The following is a 21081-nucleotide window of genomic DNA, read 5'->3' as shown; positions in this document are numbered from 1 at the left end:
CCAATATTATTTCGAATTTTTCCGTAATTAGTTTATACTAGATCCATTTTTTATAAAAGTCAGACTTTTGAAACATTAAGTATTTTTTATTTGATACCGACTATTTAAAATTAAAGATTTGTTATTAGTTTGTTAGGTTGACTTTTGATTTCATAATTTTGAATTCAAAAATTAGTGTTAATTATTTCAAACATTTCAATATACTCATTTACAATTCATAATATTAAAAAAGTATAAATTACATTGTTAATGAAAGAAATCCATTTGAAAATAAAAGGAAATTCGAAACAAGCTCACTTAAGGATCACCTCTTTTGGGAGAAAGGTGTCTCTCTATTTATCTTGAATACATATAAATTTTGAACAAATCCTGTTCATCAAATAACTAAAATTATATAATAATACTTCAATTTTGATAAATATTTTCAATAAAATTCCAAAACCTTAAAAAAATTACATTATAATTAATTTTGAATTGCTGAAAGTTTAAAGTGAAATTAATACCCCTTTCTCACCAGTTGTAAGCCCGAATTGAAGCGCTTTTCCTTTTATAAAAATTCAATAAAAATGCAAAAAAAAAAAGAGAAAAAGAAGGGCAACAGCTACAACAACAACAGAAAAAAAACACAGTCAACAGTTCGGTTCAGTCAGACAAAGATTGGGAAGAAGCAACAACCACTTTCAATAAATAACAAGCCATGGGAATGGGCCGACCGGGTTTTTGAGTCTGCTGATGGTTCTCTGTCTCTCAGTGTGTGTGTGTGTGTATTTATATGGATGTGGGTGCAGGATTCCCTATCTGGATTCTCGTGTTGGTTTTGGCCTGCCCTCCAGTTATAATTAAAACACAAACCATGTTGAATGGAGTTGCACATGTTTGCTTGTATTGCACAATAATTTCACTTCATCAACGCGAAAAATGAATAAAATGAAATGTTCTACAAGCATATTCAATGGCTACCCGTTCTTCGTATGCTGATGATGATGATAATGATGATGATGCTGGTATTGTTGTGGCGATTAAAATATGCAGAGAGAATTGAATTCATGCAACCAATGTTGTCTGTAACCAAAAGAATTTTCACTCTCGCACATTGGATCCCACACTCACTCACTCACACAGACAAAGTGATGTAAACCCCCCTACACACTTGAGCACAAGATTGTTGCGCTGAAAAGTATGCTTTAAATGTCGGTAACTATTCGGTTCGTCTGACTTCCATATGAATATTCGTATATGTTATGCATGTGGACTACATTTATCATAAACTTTTTGTATTCTGTTGCTCTACAATTCTCTGGCAATTGTTGTCCTGGGCGAATTTAGAATTGTTTCTCTCCAAGTGCATTCTCTCTGTACTTGCATATCGATTCCCCCAGGGTCTCATTCGTTTTCTCAAAAACTTTTCCATTATTATTATTATTATTATTATAAACCGGTCTAGAGGGAAATGGTCTTAAATAAATAGTCTCTTTCGTGATGCTTAACTATTTACCCTTACTAGTGCTTAAAATGTTTGTTCCCCAACCCCCAAAAAACTTGATGGCATTGTAAAATGTAATCATTGTGGCGTGTAATTAGTTTTTGTGTATGTGGCATTGACCGTCCTCAATGTGTACATAAGTACACACACACACTTATGTATATATGTATGTAAGTATTGTGTAAAATTTATTATTGCATTTACAAGTGTCGGTGCCCATGGATGAGAGAGAGAGAGAGAGGGATACCACATAAAGTCCTCCCCCCTCCAAAAAACACGCACATAACACGTATGTAAATGAAAGTACCTTCAAATACATGCACAGGTCAAATTTCCATTTAAGTGAGAACTGTATATAATTGACTGTTGAGCTGATCACACGCATGCCAAAATAATCGAGGGGCCAACATAAAGTTTCTTCCACAACAAATGAACTAGATTGAAAATGTGATTTTGTATATAAAAAGATGTTGGCTATTTCTGAAGACTCTGACTAGGCTAATAACGGCAACAAAAAGGTAAGCTAATTTATCCACTAGACATCAAATATAAGATAACCTATTCAAGGTCATCTTACTTATAAGATCTTTTAATACGCGTCCAATGAAGGGCCACAAAATGATCTTAATGTACGCATGACGAGTCCACTTAGTGGAAAAACTAGATAAATTCTATATTAAAACATTGATTAATTAACAGTGAATCTCTGAAGCAAGCTAATGGATCAAACTTTTCTTAGGTCTAGGTACCCTTGATCTAAACAGGACAATTTTCTTAGTCACACCTCGTTTGTTGGGGTACTTATCGCAAAATCGTTATGCCGTTCATCATTAACTAGCTGCGGTCAGTCACCGCATGTCGCATTAGTAATAATAATTTATCCAAAACTATTGTTGTTGTTGTCAGTGTTATGCTGTTAGCTCAATCAATAGTCAAAATTCAATTTAGTTGTTGTTGGTGTCTGCATATGCATTGATTAGCGGTTGATTATTGTCCTTGTTGTTGCTGTTGTTGTTGACTTGATGGTCTCGATTTGGTATTGCCACCTTTCTCCCGCATACTTCCGCCCTGCTTCAATTGCCCTTTGTGGAAATGCCACGTAATTTGTTTGTTCGCACTGAAGCCGTAAACATAGTAAAATTAACTTGTTAAAATATATAATCCCATTCCCAACGGATTGCCAGCAAAACTGATTCATAATTGATGTTAGTTCTTACGAATATTGTATATATATCTTTTCGTTATTGCATTTATGCAAATGAGCTACAATAGTTTGTCAATCAATCATAATGGATGTTTTTTCTTTTGCCAAAACTTTATAAAGTAGAAAATTTAAATTCAAATAACAATAATCGACCTGCTGAAGAGGGTAGATTGTATGAAAGTATTCTGATCCTTACATAGAATATTCATCAACTTGAAAACTAATATTTTTGACAACAAATGCAAGTATATTTTCCTCAAGTTCAACAAGGATATTTTATCTATTCATTGATATTGGGATTGAAACATGTAGGCATAAGTTCAGTTCTGTCTCTACACCTTGATGATCAGCATAAATTGAAAGAGTTTTCCTTCGGCTCATAAAGGAAAAGGAAGTCTTTAATCAATCTTCCCAGTAAACTTCTTATTCGTATGTCGAGAACGGAAAGAATAGCTTTAAGGTCTAATCTATGTATCTTAGGAAGAAAGACCAGTTATAGATTGGGGTTCGCTTTAGCCTTTTGAAAAATAGATGGCTAGACCAAATTCAGCAGCAGAGGTTCATAGATTCATTAGATATCTTTTAATGATACGCATTTATTTAAGATTTTGTTTCCCTTTTTATTGTCAAAATAAACTTAAGGTACCCATGTTGACCACCTAGATACAAAAAATAGGACAAAGACCACAAAATTTTAAAACTAAAAAAGTTGCAAGCTTTTTCTTAAAACCTTATGAAACAAAGACCCATCAATCGCTAAAAAATTTCTCAAATAATTTATAGTTTTGTCTGACTTTTTTAAGGATACTCAAAAGTATTTGATAGTGTAGCTATATCCTTCTAACAATTGTCAGTTTCCAATATGCCAGGAAATAAAAATTTGTTAAGAATTTGCTTTCCCTCTTTAGGAGATGATTGAAAAACTACTGAACTATTGAAATTTTGGAAGTGAACTGTGAGATGAACTTTTTGGGGTTCTGGACTTTCTAACTTGCAGTCTATCAACAAAACTGACGCCATGTCGTGTCTGGATGAGGGTAATCCAAGTGCAACCTTCGACCCTGACTCCCTCTTTGGCTTGCAACTTGTGGCTAACATTTAAAGTTCAACGTTGCTTATGATGATGCTATTGGATGTGCAAAATGTGCCGTGTCCATGGGAACGATAGGTTGGACACCATCAAAACCCCATCAACTCATCTGGCAGTGACGCAGAGACGCACTCATTATGGCCACGCTAGACGGGCAACAGGCAGGCAGTTGGCAGCAATCGCGTTGCCTGTGCTTAATAAAGCGTGCATCAGTCTCATTGATGGCACTGGAATAGAAAGTTGAGGTCGCCTTCTGGTTCGCGTTGAGGTCTATAGACCATTTAGCTTGAGAGGGGCTAAACAGAATCGTGTTTAATTAGCTTAATGGCTTAATACTAAAGGCGGTCGGTCGGCTATTGGCCACGGCAACGGCAGCCATAAATGACAGCTGAGAGGTTGCTCTTCTGTCGCGCTTCAATCTCAGATTGCAAACGGTTAAGCTGACGAAAGTTGGTTTACAACTCAAGTTTTGGCTGGATTTAAATTTTTGTAAATTTTTGATAAAAATGTTGTCCACAAATTAGTGGATAGTAAAAATTAACAATTTAATATTTGGATTTACCTTTTGATTCCATCAATTAACTGTGTCAAGTTGACTTATTATTATTAACTTTAAACAAATCTGTCTTAAATACAAAGCTTAAAGTGACAATTTAAATTACACAAGTTGACAAAGTCAAAGTAAAATATTGAAATCATGTTTATTTACATCAAAAATTCATTGTGCCGAAAAGTTTATTATTCATTTAACTTTCTTTTTTACCTTTGGATGTGTGCACTTAATTGATGTCCACACCTGACCACATTCAGAAAATATTTCCAAGTGTGTGTGTGTGTGTGTGTTTGACCTAACCAGAAATGACTCTAAAGAATTAATGAAAGGCATTAAAATGTCAGACAAGGAACAAATCCCCTTGGGCAAGCCTACACGGCAGAAGGCACAACACTTTAAAACAATTTTCAGTGCAAACAAATTTCAAGTGAAGCGCATAAAAGTTGCTTGGGCTTGGCACTTTGACTATTTATTTGCCCCCAATTTAACCTATCCACCCACCACATAGACACTCTAACTCACACACACGTAGAGTGAAAAAAGGAAATGGAAAACTCATTCACACGTAGCAGGAGACTTGCCTGCCACCTTGTTGTTTTTTTTCTTTCCCCAACTAAGAAAAGTTGAAAACTTTGCCTCATAACTTCACATTGAAGAAGATGCATATGCAACACGTTCCATATCTATCTCTAAAGGCTCGCCAACTTCCTGCCTGTCCCTCCCCTTTCATCAGGGGCTGCAACGTCTTATCCCTCCTATTGAGTAGGTTGCGAAAAATGTATGCAACTAACTATTTATCCTTCGTCTTTTCAGGATATTTTATTTTTTTTCTCTCCATTTTTGTAGCTGCAACTTTTTCTCAAGTGTTCGACTTTTGCAGCCAGCTTGAAATGCTTCAGGGGGCACTCCAAGTGAACCGAAAAACTAAAACAAGATGAGAGAATGGAATGAGTGAGTGAAATGAATGAATAAATGACTGAATGAATGCAGAGAAAGACAAAACGTAAAGTTAATTGAAAAGTATTGTTTGCTATTTTATGTCGTGACCCGCACCGTGACAACTGTTGACACTTCTTTGACAAAAGGTCACCGTAAGAAAAGGTTGAAAATGGCGAACAAAATGTAAAAAATTGAAAAAAGTATTCAAATTGGAAGTCAACAAACAATTATTAAATACAAGAGGATATCGAGTAACAAATCGATCCATTGATGTCAAACAGTTTACATTTTAACTGTTTTTGTAATTTTGGATACGATCACAAACAAATTTTATCTTGAAAGATGTGTGTATCAGGTAGTGATAATATATGAAATGGAAACCTTACAAAATTAAAAAAAGCTTCATATAAATAGAAAATAGATAACAGATTTAAATTTAAAAGTCCTCAGTTAGTGGATTCAGACTTTTAATTCTCCACTAGTTAGTGAAGCAAAAACTGTGTTTTACTTATCCGATCAGATTTTGAGGTTCTATATCCAATACTATCACATCAGTAAATTTCATAGCGATACTCCAACTGCTTCACCTACTTTTCCTATACAACCATATGATATAGTGGTCCGATCCTAAAAATTTTCATACTTGATCTTACGTAGGTAATAAAAAGCATAAAAATTTTATCCTGATAGCCCTTAAGATGACTGATTAAATGGCATAGGGACAGACGGACATGGCTATATCGACTCAGATTCTCATGCTGATCAAGAATATATATACTTAACAATTTTATAATATTCTCCACAAGGGTATAAAAAGAGCCATCAGTGCTGTACGAAAATTCAGTTCATTTTCCAAGTGAATATCTAACAATTTGACAGAAGACGTAGAAATCAAAAATCCTCCGTGTGTCGTTTTCAAAGCAACTTTAAGGCATCTTTTAGGCTACCTTTTGGCTTCCTTTATCCTTGGCTGTGTGTTCGTTTATGAAATTTACAACCAAGAACAACCATAAATTAACCAAAATATCGTGATTTTTCATTTCGTTTCGTTTTGAAACGACATATCTCCGCGCAGATCACCGGCGATGATATGTCGTTTCAAAACGTCATATCTCCGCCGTTAGAAAAACGACATATCTCCGCGCGAAATTATGTCGTTTCAGAACGACGGCATAGCGACATATCTCCGACGACATATCTCCGCCCAGTACATTTTTCTGGCGGAGATATGTCGCTTTTTAAACGGCGAAGATATAACGTTTTGAAACGACATATCTCCGAGCAGATCACCGGCGATGATATGACGTTTTGAAACGACATATCTCCGCGCAGATCACCGGCGATGATATGTCGTTTCAAAACGTCATATCTCCGCCGTTAGAAAAACGACATACATATCTCCGCGCGAAATTATGTCGTTTCAGAACGACATTTCTCCGCGCGGAGATACATATGTCGTTTTTCTAACGGCGGAGATATGTCGGCGGAGATAAGTCGTTACCCCATTTTTCAGTTTACCTAAAAATTTTACAGCTTTTAGAATAAATAAGAATAATATGAATAAAATTAAAAATAATAATATATTTAAGATATCGTTACAAATTCATGGCGTTCTTAAGCCTTCCAATTTTCGATTTGAACGATTTTTAAAATATGAAAATCGAAATCATTTCGCTTTCTCAGCTGTTTTGGCCTATCTGGGTAGGAAGTTGAGTGTTGCCAGACTGCAGATTCTTGGGGGGACTAGAGCTGGCATAGAATATACTAATTAATGGAAAAAACTTCGATAGTTTTGATATTATTGCTGAGATGTGTTTCAATGGAAACAGAATTTCAAGTAAACTCAAGACAAACAAAATATACAGTCTAGACCCGATAAAGCTGTCGCCGCTTTTCGTGCCAAACTATCTATCGATAAGTAAGGGCAAAAATTCAATATCTCGACAGTTCCATCGATAATTTGCCAACTCTAAGGAGAAAGACGTCAAGACGTGTCAAGTTTTAAAGAAAAATGGAAAATCAACCTCAACTTAACGTTTTAGCTGACCTGAAGGATGTGTTTTCGAATCTTTTAGATATTTTTAAAAGTGAACCCAAAGTGCTAGCTACAAAACCATTGGCCAATGATCTGGTTAGTAATGTTCTGTCGAATCTACTTACTGTTACTGAGGAGCCTGAAATTACGGAGAAGACTGCGATGGGCGTGCTAAATTGTATTTCAAGGCTAACGCAAAACCAAAATCTGGATTTATCTCCAAATTTATTGAAGAAAATAATCAAAGCTCTGATTGACACCGACATCGAGTCTGAGTCCCTCACTACGGAGCATCGTCAGTTGGTGTCCCATGTCTTAAAGGGTTTACATATCCAGATGAAAAAGTGTTCCGGTGCCGAAGCTGCCTCATTGCTTGATCCGTTCTGGACGAATCAATTCCAGTTTATTGACCAGATGTTAGTTGAATTTTTTGATGTCTACAAAAGTTTTCTTGGAAGTGAACAATGCCAACTATTGCTACTAGTCATCAAGCAGCTAATCCAATCGAAGGAACAAGAGCAACGTCAAATGGGTTACCATTTAATGAAAGAACTGGAGAAGATTTTCAATATAAATGAAGTCGTTTCAAATGAGTTAAAATGCACTTTATACATTTGGTCATTATATATATACTCATTGGAGCGTCTGGAAGATCAGACAATTAAGTTGGAATTAAACAACTTGCTGATCGGGCTCAAGAATGCTTACGATTTTTCTGCATGGCTGCATATATTGTTTATCAAACTCTTGCAATCGGATGACATATCCATTCGATATAAAACAATCACATTTATTGTTAAAGAATTGAATTTCTCCCATCTGACCCATTGGAATGTAGTCGATGAGTTCTTAGTGGCAACCAATTGCACAGAATTGTATAACATCGATGATAGTTATCGTTCAGATCCTTTCTTTAAGATTTTTATATCCAAATGTGAGAATATCAATACATTTATGGAAATCTTTATCAATGTTGCTTGGGAATGGAATTTCATTCCATTATATGAATGGCTTTCGAGTCTTGTGAACGAAAAAGCATTTCTTCTTGAAAAGGATCTGTTGCTTAAAATCATTTCTCATGTGCACCGATCAAAAATATGCCTTCATTTACGATATCATATTGAATTATTGCTTCAGTCTTTCTGGGTAAGTCGATTTTTAATGATGTTGAAGAAAATTGCTCTTCCAAATTTACTTTTTTTTTCATAGGATCCATTAACACTAGAAGAAGTTATAGACTGCATTAAAAAAACGTACAAAAAAAGATCAATCTATTTTTTACCCTACTGTGAATTGAAAGAGAAAGTGGTTAAATGCGATAATTTTGAAACGCTGCTTTCCTCTTTGAATAAGTCATCATTGGACGTATTATTCAAAACTTGGACACCAGAATCGTTTGTTATTGCGGCAATGGATAAACTAAAAGATGTGGATAAGTCTAAGCACGGATGGTTGCGCTTCCACATAATGTCGAAATATAATTACAATCAGAAGATTCGTGATTTTTACTCCTCGGTGTATGGCGTGGACAGTTCATTAATACTGGGGGGCAAAGATCTTGCCGTGCTTGAGCAACATCTGCTCGATAAGCTTATGTGCCAGACCGACGAAGAGGAATCTTTTGTCATTGCCATTGCCATAGATCTTTATGTAGAGAATCAGTTGGACGAATGGAGTAATATTGAGGAGATGGAGCTTAAGCCTTTCGAATTATTGAATCTGGGTGGTAAACAAACACTAAAACACTTGGCAGAACTCATTGCAAAGTCTCCGGCCAAGTTGAAGGACGATGGCATTCTATCTGCCATTATAAATATGGTGCGAAAATATCCATGTTGTGACACGTAAGTTATGGAATTCATTTCCATAGATTAGTATATATTTTTGAATACTATTTTGCAGAGGTAAAGCTATTGGAAAATATGCTATGAAGCATTTGTCTATCGAAGAGCAATGTAAAATATCTGGGAAGTTACTTGGTCAACAAGAAGAAAACTTTGGAACATTAGAGAGTGGAATTAAAGTGTCTTTACATATTGTCATAAAAGGATTACTCCATTGTGGACCTCTGACTGGAGATGAATGGTAAGAAGGAAACTAAATTTTCTTTATCTGTACATAAATGTATAAATATTTCATATTAATTTCTAGGATTGAGATGATGTACATGGAAACTTTTACAATTATGCCTAATTTGTATTTAGATCATGTTCTGAAACAATCAAGTGACTTTCAAACCAAAGTCGTTAATGAATTGTTACGCATCAACATGAAGTTGTCTGAAAGTAATCCTGAGTATGCAGCCAATTCCATGGAGCATCGACTTAAATTCCGCATTGTCTCGGCTTTGTTGGTTCTCCAGAAAACTAAATATCAATGCATTACTCAAGTACGATTAGCTTTAAAAACACACCATGAACAATTCAATATCAGATGCTTCTATGAAATGATTATGGCTAGGATTCTGCCTAACATGGATTCTATCCTTTCTGAATTGAACTCGCTATCCATCTATAACCCACATATGCAACTTTCAATACTATCTGTTGCTCATATATATCTTATTGTCAAGCAATGGAATCTCCGGCATTTTGATAAAATCGAAAAGATTTTCCAAGTATTTCTTACATTGACAATGGATAATGATTTTGAGATCAGACAATTTTCCAAGTTTGTTATCCACAATTTAATTGAGAAATGCGATAGAGACAGGTAACTGAATGAAACTGATCAAAATCGAAAACATTTTGCATTAACAATTTAATCAATTTCAGATGTGCATTGCCCATAGCTAATTCATTAAAAGCATGCATTAAAGCGAATACGGCTGGCAAGTTAGTTGATCCAAAGTTAAGAGCTCGTCTCTTACTGCCCAAATTATATAAAGTACTCAGTCAAGAAAATAAGATATTTTCATATTACGGGTACACTTTTAACATGTCAAATGTGAAAACGTCCTATGAATTGCATAATGCTGAAGTAATACTTGGAGCACGAGATGCATTTAAAGCAGTTTCAAAGGAAGCTCTAAAGGAAATAAGTCCAACCGACTAAAGTTTTTGCAAATCAAAAACGACAACCTACGTAAAATATTTCCAACTAATTGCAAAACAAATGAAACTTACAATAAAAACAAGCCAGACCCCCCCATCTGATGAAAGAACGAAACCGAAACCAACAAAATGACAACTGAACGAATAAAAATTATAATCCTTTTTGCGAATCGGACGACTTTGAAGCCACACTGCTGTCGATAATAAAAATACTAACTTTCATCTGAATTATAACTCATTATAACTCTTACCAAAACCCATAAAAACTTAAAAGCTAAAAGGAAAGACATCGCTAATCGAAAAGTATTTTATACTTGGTAAAGTTTAAAAACAAAAAAAAAGATTGAATAGGAAAAACTCGTCCTAATCAGAGACGTATTTAAGAGTAGATTTTCTGCTCAAAATTAAAAACTAATCGATTCAGACTAAGATATTTCCTTTTGAATATTTTTCACTTACAGAAATATATTAAGAATATTTTATAATATTATATTTTGTAAAACTATTAAATGATGTTTCATAATCAATAAAAAAAAATGTAAGATTTTGCTTCGTTTCAACTAAATCCGAGCTGTAAAATTCCTTTCAGTATATAGAAACCAGTTGAAAGGTGCTGATCAGGAATATGTTTCCTTTTACCTAAAATTTTGAACAAAATAAATATACACAAGATTCTAAAAGGAACGTAACTGTTTTGTAAGGGTATTAAGAAAAAACTTAAAAGAATATTTGGTATTAACGTTGGTGAAAGGCTTAACGTAAGCTCTCCGGCTTACTTATGGGATTTAAAAAACTTCGAGTCCAAAAAGGATATATGAGCAAAAACGATTTGGCTAACATCAAAGTTTTTGGAACAAATTTTCTTAAGAAATCTTACGTTTTTGATAATAATTATAGAAAGGGGCTGTTGCTAGGAAGTTTCTTTGAAATATTTGAATAATTAATTTGTTCGAAATTGAATTTAAAACTTTTTTGGCATCAAATGCTTAAGTATTTATCTAAACTAAAAGTAATTGCCCATTGGCTTTCACAAAGCATTTCCTTAACATTAAATTAAAAGAATTCTTGATTCTTAGCTAAAACAATTTATAAAAATATTAAATTTAAAATGAAAAAACATTTTTGTGCTATTGCAGAGCATTTCTTTATTATTTTTCAATTGTTTTCTTTTTCATCTTCACTTTTCTTGTCAAATATGTCACTTGTTTTTTTTTTTTTTGTTTCTTTTTTCATATTTTCTTTTGTTTTTTATTAATTAAATTTTCTCTCTTTTTTGCACTTGTACCGTTCTTCTGCGACTTAATTCTTATATTTCGTTTTGTTGTTTCTTGTGTTCATTCAATGAGTAAGTATTTATATATATTAAATATATATATCTATATAATATATAGAAATACATATATACATATATATGTATATATATATATATGGTATTATTAATGTAACTATATACAACACAGGGAGGTCTCGACTCAATTCAACTCCTTGGACCGACCCAATGAAATTTTGTTTTTGTAATTCATTAATCTGTTCTTCTGTCTCGACATTTTTTCGTTTTTTTGTTTTGTTTGTTACAACTTTGACAAAAAAAGAATATATTTATATGTAGATATATAACATAAATCCTACGCAGCCATAGATTTCACAATTCTGATACAAAAAAATTATTTATTTTGTGTTGTGTGTGCTTTGCCATTTCATTTCGTTTGTTTTCTTAGCCTTTTTGTGGCCCTTCATTATCCTCATAATCATATATATGTATATATATGCATGTATATATAGAGATTTTCACAATAATTTTCCTTGTTGAAACTTATAAACTAAAGATCCTAGTATTCTTTCACTTTGCTTTCACTTTAATGTACGCTCAGTCCATGATATCATCAACATCAACTTTTTTTCTTGTCTCTCATTTGGTTTTTGTATTGTTTTGTTTTTGTTTTTACATACATACATATAATATAATTTGTTAATTTTAAAAATGATGAAAACTGCTTGCCCTATCCTTCTCATCCTCTCTCTACATTTCATTCGTTCTCTGCTTTCATGTGGTTTTCGTTTTGTTTCCTTTTATTTTGGTGGTGTGGATTATGCTCTGGTTTTACTAACATTTGTTTTTTTTTTTTCTGATGTGAAACATTTGTTTTTAATTTTAATATATTTTTGATGATCATTAAAGGAGAACACAAAATTAAATGAAATGAGTTTCGATTCTCTAAAAATTAATTAAATTGATGAAAAAAAAAACTTTAAATCGTTTAGAAAACAAAAAATTTATAATAGATTATTGTTAGCAAATTTAATATTCTTTCCTTTAAATTGTGTTTTGATTTGAATTTCTTTTTTAGAAGCTTTTATTACACAATAAAACTAAAATTGATTTTAAAATGATAAAAACTTTGTTTACGAAACAATCGAATAACAAATATAAAAATGTTATTTAAAGTTTAAATATTAATTTATAAACTGAATGGTTTTTCGGTATTATTTTTCTGAAATTATACACATAATTTCACGAAAATTATTTACTGATTCCTTTACTACTTTTTTGCGTTTTGTTTTTCTTGTTGTTGGAGTTGACTGAAATTTTTAGTTTTTGGTATTTAATGCGGTTTTCAAATAAGTTTAACTTTTGCATATTACTTTTGTTTCTTGTTGATATATATATATATATGTATATGGTACTTAAAATTGTATAATTTGTTTTGCTTTTGTTTGCTATGGTTGCGCACATTAATTTTGTTTATTTTTCAAATTTAGTATGGACTTTTATAGAAAATTTTAATGTGATTTTTCTCAATTCATCTTCAATATGTAATCAAAATAAAAATGATTTATAATTATGAATATTGTTTGATGGCAGCATTTTTGGGGTTTTCTTTTCTTATATTCTTTCGTTAGGGTGAATAAGTTTTTGTTTAATTTTACAGATCATTTTCTCGATGTGTATATATTTTTACATTCAAGTTTAGCGATTAGTTATTAAGAAGTCGCGATCATAGAAACTAACTAAATTATGCTTAGAACGATTATTGCAAAGAAGTTCAAAGAAATATCGAAATATTTTTAAAATGCATCAAGTGGCAATTATTGTTTTTATGTTTTTAGTTGAACAGAAAAATGCATTTATGGTTAAACTAATTTTAGTTTTAAAAATATTGAAATTTTGTTTGCATGACCAGGTACTAACTTAATGCTTAATCGCCAAACACTAATGTAAAAAATATACAGAACTTGAAATTGCATTATTTATACAATATATATATATATATATAAAATTGTTTAATTCGATACTATAGAGTGATTAAAACATAGAATTTCATTAACTGCTGATTTTTAGTGTCAAACTGTTGTTTAAACAGTTGATTTTGAGGATAAAAATGGGGGAAGGGGGGTTACAAAAAAGTGTTTTTTTTTTTGTTTGTTTGTTTGTTTTTGTTAGTTTAAGTTGCTATTGTTGCTTCACATTGTTGTTGTTTCTTTTCTGACTGTTTTCAAGTGTGTTTGCTACGCTATTCTTGCTCTCTCTCTCTCTCTCTCGTTGTCTTTCTTTATCTTTTAATTGCTGCTCCCACAAACCGCTCACAGTTTCAATCGAATTTGTTTTTTCTATACAAATATAATTTTTACTCTCGTTTTTTTTTAAATATTTTTTTTTGAGTCTTTATCGTATTTTTCTTTTTCATTTTCTGGTTGGTATTCATTTATTTTTTTTAAAAATAAAATTAAAATACTTTTCGGCCATTTTGTGTTTTGTTGTTGTTATATCATTTTCTAATCAATTTCGATTCACACAAATACAATTATTTACAGTTTTACAATCTAAATCTTAAATCTTTCATTGACACAGCCTTTTAGCTGCTACGCTTCCTTCTCTCTTCCAATTGCCCCATTTCCGTTTCCGCCTTTCCGCCACTTGGCTTGAAAAAGTTTTCGTTTTCTTTTGTAGATCCTTCTCTCTTTTGTTTATTTTAATTGTTTAAAACTGGTGAAAAAATAGCTGCTTCTATGGTAAGTATTTTTTGTTGTTTGTTTTTCTCTCGGTTCTCAATTTTTAAAATGTGAAATTTTGTTAGAGTTTATTTTATTATTTTTGTTTTACTTTTCTTTATGTAATTTGATTTGATGATATTTGTTTTTAGTTTTGCTCTGCTTGTTCGTTTGTTCTGTATAGTTTTTGTTGTTGTTTATTTTATTTATATTTTTTTTGATCGAGGATATTTTTGTTTCACGTTTTTTTTTTCGTTTGCATCTCTTCTAACTGCTGACATTGTTTCTCTTAACCGTTTTAAGGTACTTGCAGTTGTAGTTTTTAATTTTTTATTTTTTTTTTTTTTTTACTTTATGGTTGGTTGGTATAAAAAGTCTTTGATTTGCCATTTGCCTAACGGTTCTTCTGTATGTGTGTAGGTGTGTGTTTTGTGTAAGTGTGTGTGTTTGGTTTGCCTTAAAGACTGACTTGCTGCATTTTATCAAAATCTAAACACGGCCTATGCGGTCGCTGGGCAGCATTGTGTGTTGTTGTCGTTGTTGTTGATGATGCAGCACCGCTATTTGAGTTGCCACCAGTTGAGTTGCTGCTAGGACGTCGTCTTGGTGAAATGGCGCAATGAAATAATTTCGCTGGCGGACTAACCGAACGCACCTCCATCATCATATTATCTAGTCCGGTTGTACTGGCCGGACTACTACGTGAGCTATTATAATGGAAACTATATTTCGGTTGCGGTTGATAAATGTGATGACTGCTGTTGCTCATTTTCAAGGAGCTAGCCTTGATCACACTGCTCGATTCATTATCATCGGTGGCATCATTGTTGCTGTTGCTGCTGCTGTTGCATTTATTATTATCATTATTGCCATTTGCCGCTAACGCTGCACCTGCTGCTAATGATGATGATGCTGCTGCCGTTGTTGTCTCCTCGTTTACACTATTATCACATAATTTAATATTTTCGATGCCACATCGGGCCTCCGATAAAATCAGTGGCGTTGTGGAGCGGAACATCATATGGCTACGATTTGGCTTGAATGCCTCCAATGGCGGTGAAGTTCGAAAGTTCACGGGCGTCGATATGGGTTCTAGCGAGTTGCGCAGCTAAAAAAAAAAACAAATAGATTAAATACATTATTTAAACTAGAACAAAATACATTAATTTCAAACTTCCTACTTCATCATCGGAACTATGGGCCAATGAACGTTTACGATTCTCCACCATTAGCGAGGAGCTCGAACGTTTTGAATTTGATCCAGTTGCTCCAGCATGTATACCAGTGCTACTGCTACATGGTGCCTCTGTATCCAATGAGGAAGTGCATCCTCGATTAGATAAACGTGATGAGCACGATACACCTCCACCGCCATTGCCGCTGCCAACCGCTGCTGCTGGCCCATTAATCACTTCCAATTCCTCTTCGGAGCTATGCTGATCATACATAAGATGGGAGCTCGATGATGCTGAATTTGTGGTCTGATGATGACACATCATTGCAGCGGCAACAGCAGCACCTGTTGAAGAAGGAGCTGGAGGAATGGTGGTGGTGGTGGCAGCAGCAGAAAACTCGGATGATGAGCATGCAGTTTGTTTGCTTGTAGTTAAGTTTGCATCCGTGCAGGAACTCAAACCTTTAGTTATATAAAAGAATAGAAAACATGTATTAAGTTTTTGTGAATCACAAAAGATTTTAAGTTTATATATTTACATATGTATGTATATATAATATTTAATATTTTAAGAAGAGCTTTTATATTAGATTAGCTTTTTAATGGCTTCGGGGCCGAAAATAATGCACAATTAGATATATTTTTAAACAATTCGCAAATCCGATAAATGTTTTTTGAGTTATTTGTACATAGCTATGTATATCTGATATTGTGTGAGTGAGCTTTTTATCCTCCGAAAGCAGAAACTTTTTAAAATCGCAACCCCAGAACACAATTTTTGAATCTAGTATACAAATCTTTTAATTTCTAACTTTTTGATAAAGGAATCTTAAGAAAAACATTATTAGTAGGGATTTTGTGGGTTTCAAAACTATTTCTTAATGTAATCTCAAAAAATCTCTTAATCAAACCCAAATCTTAGGTATTTTAACTATTTAAGGATGAAGTCTGTAATACATAAAACATCGTGTAATTGAATAAGTACTAAATTTTGAGATTTTGAATAATTTTGTACTTCTTTAAACGTGTTCACAATTAAACCCCCCTTTAAAAATATTTTCTACTGCTGTCCATGGTGTGTGAATTTTTTGGACCATGTCAATTTTGATTAAAATTCCATCATACACTTACTAGTTTCCATATCCACATCTAAGTGACATTTGTTTTCCACATCGAGGAGTTCACCATCAGATTCGGTTCCAGAGTCATTCGATTCACGCTGCAATCAAAACAAAAGATATAATTTTACAAATTTGTCTAAAAATTCATTCAATTTTTTATGCAAATCATTATTGCTATTATTTTTTGTATACTCGCACCTTTTTGCGAAGAAAATTTTTCGATGCCTTTAATGAATTCTCGCGATTTTTGTTGTTGTGCCTGACAAACTTTATCATGATTTTTTGTTCTGCCTACATTACACGTATACACATACACACATTTACGAACACGCGCCCACACACACACACGCAAACACACACACAGAGGAGAAATACTCTCACACACACAAGCACGCGCGTGTTTACGCCACGACCTGCACCCACAACACGCCAAGCAGAGCAGCGAAACTTACTACGACGTCAACGCAGAAGTCGACTGCAGCAACATGCGTTTTGGAGCCTCTTTCACAGTTTCTTTCTCTCAGGTTCTCTCTCTCTCTGGGTATTTGCCTCCTCGTTCTTCTACTACTCTATTACTACATACTACACACACTACTTTTTGTGCTGGTTACGTTTTACACGTAGTTCCTATTTATTTCGTTCACACACAAACACACACATGCATACCCCCTGACCGACCACCCCCCTTTCGGAATTGTATTTTTGTTTGTTATTTTTGCTTCCTGATTTACGCGAGAGAATTACGGCGCATAGCACATGCTCTTTACCCCACTCACAATCGCTCGCTCTCTCTTTCTCTCACTCTCTCTGGATTCTATTACCGCCTACGCTAAAAAGTGTAAGCGCTTATTCCTTTTTGTGCAAAAATTTCAATCACGTTTCGGTATCACCGCCTCCCACTCCCGCTCCCAAGCCCCGCCACTTCCACAACGAACAGGGTGGCGGGGGCTTCAAGTAATGAGAGCCGAATGCCAGCCGACGACAATGTTGAGCTTGTTGTATGGTGTCCGCGCACCTTTTGCCGTAACTTATACAGCACGGAATTATTGATTTTCATATAACGGAAGCCAGACGACGGCAACGACAGGACAACGTGTGTCCCTTCACTTAATTGATTTTTGTCGTTAAATGACCGAAACAAACACACACTTCTAATTCACTTTAGCAGCGCTCAACACTTTGAATTAAATTCATTTTAAAGAAAAGTTTAATCAGTTGCAATCTTCTGCGGTTTCAAGTGCTACGTGTTACTATGATGTTCATCATCGTCATCACCCGTCACCGGCTAGTGCTGCGCTCCAACTGACAAAATTATTGCCTCGACTCGGGAAATCTCTGCGCGCCAGCGCTTGGAGCTCTTCCCTGCCCCCATCGATGCACTTACTGTAGTATATGTGTGTGTAGGTAATGCAGCGCGCTAATAATAAAGTTGCCAGATGGTTTTGGAGACGAATACCTTGCGAATGCATTTTTATAAAAATGTACTCCCTTATGGGCAGAAAGTTTGCTAAAAAGCAGTCTAGACTCTTGAGCTATTTCTTTTATTTGTATAACTTAGCACAAGGTCATTTAAGAATCCTAGATTGTACTGAATGGGAATAAGGGTACATCTAACAATAAATGCACCTTATAGCGAATTGCAGATTGGAGAATCGCTCATTCTTTTGTAACCTTCATCTTCGTAACACTTTAAGAAGAAATTGTCTATTTTACTAGATAGTATCTAGTAGATACTTTTATATTTGCCTATAAATTACGCTATCTGGCAACTCTTACATTCGCATTGCAAACACAAAACACACACACACACATACATATATGTATATAGCCATACTGCATTTACTTGGACTCTTGCAATGATGCCCGTGTGGGAGCTTTTTAGCATTTACTGGAAAAACGTAAAATGGGAGAGCTGCGAGAAAAGTGAAGTGGACTGACTGTGGGGCATCTCGCTGCGCGAGGCAGCAACAAACTCGTGCCGACAACGACGATGACTTTGTCGTGGAAATGCAACTAGCCAGAGGTAGTCGTAGTACATAGTATTTATGGACAGAAGAAGAAGCAGAATTAACAGAGGTGGGGGAGGAGAAGGAGGAGGGTAAAAAAGCAGATATAACCATGGGTCAGGTTGTGGCAGGCAGCAAAAAATAAGAAAAGAAAAAAAAACGAATCGTGCAAAACTCGTTGTATGAGAAAATTTCGACAAAAGAAAATTAAATAAAAACCATGCCTATGATTTTTTTTCAATTCACGTTCAATTTACTTTCAATTTACGCGGAAAATACTACGAAAAAAAAAAAGGGAGAGAAAGAGAGACGTAATGGCAGCTGCAAAACCCCCCACAAAACACCCCCCGGGACAACAAAAAAGTCTGACTATTGATTCCAACGCCAAGTACTTTTGTTCCATTCATACCACACATACACTCACACACAAACAGAGAAATGCACACACACACATGCATGGCTAGAAAGAGAGCCTCAGCGTCTGACGTATGCATGTGGCGACAAAAATGTTTTTTTTCTTTTTCGTCGTTTTGCTCTATGTGTGTTGTGTGTGTGGGAGGCATAAAAGGCGACTGCGTGCTGCAGCCTTGCTTTAGGTCTAAATTTAGCACTTTTGCAACTCCATACACGCACACTTACTCACACACACACATTCACAACAGATAGACCGAACACTTAAAGAAGAAAAGCTCAGAAATAAACCGTTATAACACTTACTTGCAATCTTAAAATTTGTTGAATTTTTTTCGAAATTTATTTTATAATTTTTGTGCGATTTTCGGATTTAATCCATAATATAAGCTAGAAACAGTTTTTTGTTTCTTTTCGAACTCCGCCAAACGAACGGTGAATATGAATGGCTGGACTTAAACTGGGGGCGACTTTTTTTACTACTACAACAAAAAGCATTTTGGGAGAAAGAAGAGAGAGACCCAACAAGAGCACGCGCCGCAAGCGCTCTCCCACTATGAGCGGTTGTGTGATTGTGTGCCTGCGTGTGTGCATGAGTTGTATAAAATTGTTGCTGTTGTAAGCAATTTTACGCCACTGAAGTAGGCAAGTCGTCTCGCCGATTCCGCTATACCAGGCACCAAGTGAAGCAAATGCCGCCATCGGCCAACAACCAACTTCGCTATTATGGCTTACTTAGAAGAAGGTATAAAACGTTTAAACTGATAACATACATACATATGTAGCGATGTATTTTCAATCCAATTGTAATCAAATTTGTTACCTTGCTGGGTATTAAAGACAGATTTGAGTAATGTGGTCGGAAAAGCTCTTTTTTCCCTGATACATATGGATGTTTGGCGACTTTAATATACCATTTTAGCCTATGGATGCATGGTATAAAAATTGCAGCCTTTGCCTATTGGGATGCTGATTACGCGCTCTCTCTCTCTCTCGACACACACACTCTCCCACTATATTTCTCTCACACTGGCTTGTGCGTGCCTTGCATAAAAGAGATAACCCAATAAACATTTCTATATAAGCCTAATGCAATTAACTTTTCAATGTCAAGTCGCTCGTCCGCCCACACACAAGCCCACAAATTCACACACTTATGCAAAGGCTCACTTATACAGTCAGTTTAGTTTAAGTTTAAGCCTTTATTATTCACACACTTACGTTCTATTGTTATTGTCAAATTCATATTGCTGTGGTTGTTGTTGCTGTTATTAATTGAATTGTTTTATGTAGTTTCACATTTTAAATTCCACTGCGATTAGCGAGAGTAAACGAGAGAGGGAGAGCCACGAGCCAAACAGAGAACACACAACCGCACTAGAACCAGTGTTGCCGATATTTTTTAGCTGAGTGTAGCAAACTGGCTTTAAAAATACTGGAAAAAGTATCTAACATGAAAACAGTGACTATTTTTTAATAAAAATTCAACTATTCAATCTATAATTTAATTTCACAACGAAGAAAATTTCGGAAGAAAAGTGGCATAGGAAACATTGGTTCAACTTACAAGGAGTCCATTGGGTTTTTCATTTTTTTTTCATTTCAAGTAATTCAAGAGTCTAAGTTTAAAACATTTCACAATTTTAAGTTAAGTATGAAATTTTGTATCTTTTGTATTTTTCGTTATTTGGAAGTTTAAAAAATTCGATAAATATATCGATTTATCGATGCGGCAGAACAAAAATAGCGTGATTTTAGCTAAAATGACGCCAATCTGTCATTTCTGATACAGCTGTTAAGGTAATATGCGGGCTTTTTCAAACATTTGTTCTGCGTGTGTGTAAGTGTTAAAAGTGAAAATAAAAGGTAAATTCTAATAGTATTAAATGTGTGCGTTCAATAAAAGCAATTTTAATGAATAAGAAGTGTTATTACACTAATGAAAAATAAATAAAGGGCGATCCTTCCCAGTGTTAAAAGAAAGAAAAAAAAGCGCCAGTTCTGTCTTAGTGTGTGTGATTT

General features: G+C 34.4%; 2 protein-coding genes across 5 annotated transcripts; one reads left to right on the top strand and one right to left on the bottom strand.

Annotated features, from left to right (window-relative positions):
- Positions 1 to 7229: 7229 nt before the first annotated feature.
- On the top strand, positions 7230 to 10714 carry LOC137580969 (uncharacterized). The gene is made up of 5 exons (XM_068295118.1): positions 7230 to 8450; positions 8514 to 9148; positions 9207 to 9389; positions 9456 to 10016; positions 10079 to 10714. The coding sequence occupies exons 1-5, from the start codon at positions 7281 to 7283 to the stop codon at positions 10356 to 10358; spliced, it is 2829 nt and encodes a 942-aa protein (XP_068151219.1). The 5' UTR covers positions 7230 to 7280; the 3' UTR covers positions 10359 to 10714.
- A 1291-nt stretch (positions 10715 to 12005) lies between these two features.
- Reph (Regulator of eph expression) lies at positions 12006 to 20424 on the bottom strand. Of its 4 annotated transcripts, XM_068294440.1 has the most exons (5): positions 18486 to 18512; positions 16841 to 16901; positions 16653 to 16740; positions 15529 to 15983; positions 12006 to 15455 (listed from the first exon to the last, which is right to left on the bottom strand). In XM_068294440.1, exons 3-5 carry the CDS (start codon positions 16660 to 16662, stop codon positions 14805 to 14807), a joined length of 1116 nt encoding a protein of 371 aa, XP_068150541.1. In that variant the 5' UTR covers positions 16663 to 16740; positions 16841 to 16901; positions 18486 to 18512; the 3' UTR covers positions 12006 to 14804. The 4 variants fall into 4 exon arrangements, with proteins under 4 accessions (XP_068150541.1, XP_068150540.1, XP_068150539.1 ...); XM_068294439.1 differs by lacking the exons at positions 16841 to 16901; positions 18486 to 18512 and adding an exon at positions 20281 to 20424; XM_068294438.1 differs by lacking the exons at positions 16841 to 16901; positions 18486 to 18512 and adding an exon at positions 19366 to 19522.
- Between the last annotated feature and the right edge of the window lie 657 nt (positions 20425 to 21081).

This window comes from Drosophila tropicalis, unplaced genomic scaffold (assembly GCF_018151085.1).
Source record: "Drosophila tropicalis isolate 14030-0801.00 unplaced genomic scaffold, ASM1815108v1 contig_845, whole genome shotgun sequence".
NCBI classification, from domain to species: domain Eukaryota; kingdom Metazoa; phylum Arthropoda; class Insecta; order Diptera; family Drosophilidae; genus Drosophila; species Drosophila tropicalis.
Note: the sequence above shows the minus strand (reverse complement) of the source record. Positions and strands in the feature narration are given on the sequence as shown.

Coding starts and splice junctions, on each gene's coding strand:
- LOC137580969 (XM_068295118.1), top strand. CDS start 7,281: ATGGAAAATCAACCTCAACTTAACGTTTTAGCTGACCTGAAGGATGTG. Junction 9,390..9,455: donor CCTCTGACTGGAGATGAATG/GTAAGAAGGAAA, acceptor ATTAATTTCTAG/GATTGAGATGATGTACATGG. Junction 10,017..10,078: donor GAGAAATGCGATAGAGACAG/GTAACTGAATGA, acceptor AATCAATTTCAG/ATGTGCATTGCCCATAGCTA.
- Reph (XM_068294437.1), bottom strand. CDS start 16,918: ATGATAAAGTTTGTCAGGCACAACAACAAAAATCGCGAGAATTCATTA. Junction 16,741..16,840: donor AAAATTTTCTTCGCAAAAAG/GTGCGAGTATAC, acceptor TTTTGATTGCAG/CGTGAATCGAATGACTCTGG. Junction 15,984..16,652: donor AGATGTGGATATGGAAACTA/GTAAGTGTATGA, acceptor ATATAACTAAAG/GTTTGAGTTCCTGCACGGAT.